The sequence below is a fragment of the Vollenhovia emeryi genome, unplaced genomic scaffold (genome assembly GCF_000949405.1).
Source record: "Vollenhovia emeryi isolate VEMERY1.0 unplaced genomic scaffold, V.emery_V1.0 DF939179.1, whole genome shotgun sequence".
Classification (NCBI taxonomy): domain Eukaryota; kingdom Metazoa; phylum Arthropoda; class Insecta; order Hymenoptera; family Formicidae; genus Vollenhovia; species Vollenhovia emeryi.
The window spans coordinates 1,201,150-1,207,757 of NW_011967187.1; the positions used below are offsets into that span (position 1 = coordinate 1,201,150).

General features: G+C 36.1%; 1 protein-coding gene across 2 annotated transcripts; it reads left to right on the forward strand.

Annotated features, from left to right (window-relative positions):
• Positions 1 to 476: 476 nt before the first annotated feature.
• Positions 477 to 6,602, forward strand: LOC105563263 (kinesin-like protein KIF20A). 2 transcript variants are annotated; one of them, XM_012014713.1, is made up of 4 exons: positions 477 to 787; positions 1,940 to 2,444; positions 3,048 to 3,666; positions 3,863 to 6,602. In XM_012014713.1, the coding sequence occupies exons 2-4, from the start codon at positions 1,940 to 1,942 to the stop codon at positions 6,591 to 6,593; spliced, it is 3,855 nt and encodes a 1,284-aa protein (XP_011870103.1). In that variant the 5' UTR covers positions 477 to 787; the 3' UTR covers positions 6,594 to 6,602. The 2 variants fall into 2 exon arrangements, with proteins under 2 accessions (XP_011870103.1, XP_011870104.1); XM_012014714.1 differs by lacking the exon at positions 477 to 787 and adding an exon at positions 843 to 1,564.
• Positions 6,603 to 6,608: the final 6 nt, after the last annotated feature.

Here is a 6,608-nt window from a genome sequence, read left to right on the forward strand (position 1 = left end):
TTTTCTATGTCACACCGACTTTGCACTAACACACGTACAAAAATCCTGTGATTGGTTATAATAAAAACATGTCGGATGCGCAGTACGGATCGGCGCGAACGTGAAACAAAAGAGCGAGTGGGCATACTGGTGTGACATAGAAAAATTCGCAGTGTTGACGAATAACGCGTAAATACTTTTATACGTTGGAGCAAGTAATTACATTAATTACTTTTATTAGAACATTTTCTTTCGTAGGCCATTTCTATTTACAATAAATAATGTACGCCAGTTCGTATGCGCCTTTCCTGGATACGATCCTGAAAAGGGCCCAGGCACTTTTAGCCGTTGATACACTGTTGGATATAATAAAAACATGGCGGAAAATTGAGAACGCTCAGATCAAAGGTGCCGACAGAGAGTGGGCATACTGGTTATACTGTGCTGTGGCTGTCGTCCCGCGATTTTCTGCGTACATACACCGTTCCGCTCTATGAGTTTGTAGTCTAAGTTCACCAGTGCAGCAATAGAAAACGAGCATTATGATTGAACCAATCGGTGTCTACAAAGCAACTACCAATCCGACGAATCTACCATCACCCCAAACAGAATTCAAGAGTAAAATGACGGTTTGTCGCATGCAAGTGTACAGTACGGACGAGTGTGCGGGAGTGAATGTTGCTCTGATATTATATATCCGTCGTCTTTTTCTGTGATCGCTCGATTCGACGTTCACAGCGTTCTCGGCGATACACGAATTATTTGTGCTTCCTTTCAACGCAGGTCTTTTTAACTGATCTAACACGAGGTAAGTTTTTCCAACGTAGGCAGCCTGTAAACAACTCGCTTTAAACTCAAGATTATATTTAAGGAATTTTGAATTACATGTAAATTTCTGCAAGAGCATGAATAATTCTGCATTTTATACGCATAAGTGATAATACGAGTGATTAGTTCGTGTTCTTATGTACTAAGTCACACAGTGAACACGTGATGTGTTGCCTTTATTACGTTGACTATTAAAACTTGCATGTTTTTCCAAATGTAAAAGCGAGACATTCGGAAAAAAGATTCTTTTTCGTACATGCATATTTTGTACAGTATCTAAATGGTCTGTACAAACTTTTGGAATAAGTTCCAGGGACCTAAACAAGCAGAAGTAGAAATGTCCCATGAATATGGGGTCGGAAACGATTGCTTCTTGAATTATGTTTCGAAGCTCCCTACAATAGCTGGAGAAATTATCACGTGAAATCGCATAGGTGTTACAAAGCTTATTTTTTTACTTGGTTTTGCCACGGACATGAGAGGGCATAAAGAAAGTGCCTAAGAAATGAAGGTTAAAGGAAGGTTAAAGGAATCACGAGGGATACAGAACTCGCGCGCGTGTACTAGCTACGCTTACACTTGGCGCGAGACACTACCGTGTCTCGTGATAAGAGCTCTGTAAACAGTGCAGCATTCCGTTGGTTGAAAGTATCCTGCGTAGCGTATGCGTGGCAAAACCAAGGAAATGTAGTAAGGTCCCTGGAACTTATTCCAAAAGTTTGTACAGACCATTTAGATACACCCTGTATATATACATGTAAGTGGAATATTGGAAAGTATATAAGTACATTCTCTGTAGCAAGAAACATCGCAGTGAATATTCATGTGACTTCGTGACTATACTACGAGTCTATTGATGTCGTGACGCTTTTTGCCATAAAGGATATATGTATAATATGTGTAAATTAAGATTTTAAATACTTTGTGTACTTGCTAATTATTCTACAATAATCTGTAATGTTCTAAATACATCTATACTTGCATAAATTACATTACCAGAATTGGGGCTAAAGTGAGAAGATTTAGAAAATTATGAGTGTTAGGATTATTTTCATATATGAAACACATATGTATATATAATAAGTAGATAATTATACAATTATGTATTTATATATGTTTTAATTTAATACAGATGGAGAGAGAGACACTAGATTCGATTCGTCCATCAGAAAATGCACAAGAGGATATGTCCTACTTGTTTGGTAGAGATCCGAGTATCTTGGCATACAGCCAGAGGCCATTTCCCTCGAAGGATACAAAAAAGAATTTGATTTCACTGTATGAAGTAGAGGAAACTAGTTCTGCCAATGAAAATGTGTCTGAATGTTCAGAATCACAAACCATACAAACGGTCAAGGTGTATCTTAGACTCAAACCATTTCCGAAGAAACTAAAGTTAACAGAGGAGCAGCAAGAAGCTTACAAAATCACAAGCCTTACGACGTTACTCACCAAGTTGCCGCTACTGGATAATAACGCGAGTAAACAGATCAAGAGTACCGAGACTGTATGCCGAAAGTTTACGTTTTCTCAAACATTTGGGCCAGAAACGACTCAATTGGCATTATTTGAGCAAACGGTACAGCAGCAAATGATCGATTTCCTAGCTGGGCAAAATTGTACTATAATGACATATGGTAAGAAATATTCTGCAATATGAGGTACTTGAGGAAAAAAGAATGAAAAGCTTTCAGAATTTATATTTATTTAGATAAAATAATTTATAAACATCCCAAATGTTATATTTATTGAGATATTGAAAAATTTTTATCTCTACTTCTACTATAGATGTACACAATGTATTCTTATCCAAGATAGATTTTCACTCTTGGTTGCAAAGCACACATTTTTCCAAAAATTTTGAAATTTATATCTTCTAACAAGTTATCCTACAGTTATATAAATCTTGTAAACTGTTAATTGAAAAATATATCAAGCTCTTTAGATAATTTTGTATCCAAAAACTGCAATTTGAAACTTATAAAATTAACTAGCAAGCGCTATAAAATTGTCACAAGACGCTATATTACAAATTTTCTATAACTTTCTCAAAGAGCTTTAATTTCTCATCTTTTTATATTTAATGTCGATATGCTGATAATACAGATTTTGTGTACTATATTTTCAATATTATTTGCTCAATAGAACATTATTATTGTCAAAAATCTGTAGTATATAGAAACTCATGAACATACACATAAAGGAATGTTTAGTGATAGTAATGTAATTTTTTTTATTAGGTACTACAAATTCTGGCAAGTCTTATACCTTGCAAGGGACCGCTACTTCACCTGGACTTATACCACGAGCACTGGAATTTGTGTTTAACAATATTACAACAAGACCAAATCCCTTTTATAAACCTGTGCATTATAGCGACGTTGTCAATCTTGATGCACTTGAACGTGCACAAGAGCTTGAAGCAAAAACTAAATTGCTGACATTCAGTTCCGTAGATAAGCATCAGTACATAAATACCTACAAACAAATGCAAAAATTGTTGCAAGAGGAATCAATTCGCCCCAGTCAGTGTTATGATGCTCATTACTCAGTTTGGGTTTCATTTGCGGAAATCTACAATGAAATTGTATATGATTTATTGTCAAATGAATGCCAGAAAAAGAGGATACCTTTGAAATTAGGAACAGACTCTAATGGCAGAGCCTTTATAAAGAATTTAAAGACTATTCATGTTAACTCGGCGGCAGAAGCTTACCAGATCTTGATGGCGGGGCAATATAATTTAAAAGTAGCCGCAACTGCATTAAATGCAAAAAGCTCAAGATCTCATTGTATATTCACAATTATATTGTTAAAATATTATGCAGAAAGTTTACCAGATAGCGTTGAAGTGAGCACGTATGTATTTTTCTTCCCCTTTCTAATATTTTGTATTTATATATAATATAAATTGTATATATATATTTTTTTTTCTACTTATTTTCAAGTTTAACAATGTTTTTATTTGTTTTATATAATTATGAAAAAGAAACTAAGATTTATTACATTAATTTATCTGTATCATCAGAATCCTAATACTTGGGTATTTATATAGGTTTTCCTTTTGTGATCTGGCGGGCTCGGAACGTTTAAAGAAGACGTTGAATATCGGGGACAGATTGAGAGAAGCGCAAAATATTAACACTAGTTTACTAGTGTTAGGCAGGTGCTTAAAGTCCATCCATGAAGGACAATTGACAAGAACGAAGACTGATGCCGTGGGACCATTCCGAGAATCAAAATTAACCAGATTATTCCAACGAGCATTATCGGGGAAGGAACATCTCGCTTTAATAGTTAACGTCAATCCTCTGCCAAATTTGTATGTAGAAACCCAAAATGTTTTAAATTTTGCTGCTATCGCAAAAAGAATTATTATAGAAAGGAAGAAACAGACACAAAAGAAATCCAAATCAAGATTTTCCCAAATAGTCACGCAAAGTATACAAACTGTGACCGACTGGGAAAACACAGAAGTGGAAAGTGTGAATTGTATAAACAGTGTGGAAGAGAACTATTTAGAGTCCATTACTTCGGAAGAATATATGGATCTTGCAAATGAGAATGAAAGATTGAAAAAAGAGATTGCTCTTTTCAAGAATTCAGCTTTAATTCGAGACCTTCAAAGCCGACAGGAGATGGCCGAGAAATACATTGCGATGATAAACGAGCTGGAAGTCGATTGGAAACAGCGAATCAATGATGTCGAAACCCAACACGAAGACGCCCTCGAATGGACAGTGAAACAAGTTGAAGAATTTTACAAGGAAAAGTTGAATCATTTGTATAAGAAGCGAAAAAGACAAAGCGATTGCAATGATGATGATAACGTTGAAGATGATGACAATCTAAACTTAACTGTTAAAGAATTAATTGACGAAACTACAAAATTGAGACACAAGAATGAAACTTTGAAGAAATCATTAACTGACCTGAAAGTAACGAATGAAACCTTAATTGTAGAAAAGAATAAAGTTTCGTTTGAGTTGGGATTGTCAAAGGAGGATTTAAAACTTGCAAGAAGTCTTCTTGAAACTGCTCAAAATGATATCTGCTCTAATCAAGATGGTAAAATGTACTTGAAAGAAATGACATCTCAATTACTTGTTAAAGATGAACAAATCAAGAAGCTGAAAGAATTTCTCAATGAAGCGAAAGAAGAATATATTACAATTACATCTGACTTAAGAAAAAAAGAAATTCGCATTGACGAGCAAGCGAGAACGATAGTAGAACACGAAGAAAAAATTGATGATTTAGAATTACATTTGGAAGAAGTTAATGCTTGTTTAACTGAAAAAACGACATTAGTGGAGCTCTTAGAAGAAAGATTAGAGCCCCAAAACGAAAATAAGATGGAAGATAAGTTTCTACAATTACAAGAAGAAATAAATAAATTAAAGGATGAAAAATTAGCATTAATTAAATTTTATGAGAACAAACCGACCTCAAGTACGTCTATTCCAAATGAATATCAAGAGATTATTATAAAGGAAGAACTGATTACTGAGGCACTTCCTAAAAAGATATTAATTGATATAGGTTGTCAGGTGGATATAGGTTGTCAGGTGGATATAGGTTGTCAGGTGGATATTAATGATAAGGAGCATAACGATACTAATAACAAGTTGGAAAAACCTGAAGCTATTGTAGCAATAACCACGTCAGAAGATACGGACATATCAGACAAACCCGTTTCAGTGAAAAAAGAAGATAATAATATAAGTGTAAGTCAGTTGGATGAATATGCAGAAAAGATGTCGCAGTTGGAAGATAATCTGAAAACTATAGAGAAGCTAAAACATGACATCGATAAATTGAACGAAAACTTGGAAGCGTGTCAAGGAGAGAAGAATTGTATACAAAAAGCACTCGATGAGAATAATAAGAAATTGTTAGAATTTGAGAGTCAATTGGAGGAAACGACTTTCAAAGAACGGGAAAAAGATACTGAAATTGTAGCTCTGCAAAAGGAACTGAAACGTATGATACAGAAAAGCGAGAATGCCGAAAAGAACGACGATATGATGGAAGCGGAGTTGAAGAGTGCTATAAACGAGTTAACACAGACTAAAACAACGCTTTCCCAAAAGGAGCAGCATCTAAGAGAATTGGAAATACGTTTAGAAAATTTCGAGAGGAACGCCAAGCTACTTAATTTGCTGGAACAGAACGCGAAGGAGCGGCAGGTTGAAAATGAACGGTTACGAAATGTAAATGACGAGCTGAGAACAAACTTGACGCAGAAGGAACGTGAGATGGATGCGTTTATGAAGAATCGAGATGAGACCGTGACTAAGTACGAAGTTTTGGTTAAAAACCAGCAGGAAGAGTTGGACATGCAGAAACGGGAGGTGATGAGGTACCAGGAATTATTCCGTCGGCAATTGACGCCGACGCCGAATAAAGATGAATACAAGAAGTTGCAGGATCGCGTGGAACTACTCCAAGACAGATTGCGGAAGTATGAAGAGAACGCGAAGAGAGAGGCCAAAAATGTTTACGACAGCTCGTCGGAAGAGGAAGCTGCGGCACTGCGTCAAACGAAACGGCGGGGGAAGAAGGCCGGCTTACCTGCTAAGCAGGAAAACATACCAGTTATCGAATTGTCCGGGTCTGAATCGAAGCGGACCACGAGAAATACAACTTTGCCACCACCAGAGATGTCGACCGAGAAAAAACGCACTCGTAGAAAGAAGCTGTTTCACGGAGACGATTCGTTCGCGGATATTGAACCCACCGTCACGCCTTTGCCAACTCGAAATTTGAGGAATCGGAAGAAGTGAAAAAAAATACATTGG

Bases quoted from the DNA above. Each gene is read 5' to 3' on its own strand.
- LOC105563263 (XM_012014713.1), top strand. From the start codon at position 1,940: ATGGAGAGAGAGACACTAGATTCGATTCGTCCATCAGAAAATGCACAA. The intron at 2,445-3,047 runs GTAAGAAATATT...TTTTTTTATTAG, and splicing joins TTGTACTATAATGACATATG to GTACTACAAATTCTGGCAAG. The intron at 3,667-3,862 runs GTATGTATTTTT...GTATTTATATAG, and splicing joins GATAGCGTTGAAGTGAGCAC to GTTTTCCTTTTGTGATCTGG.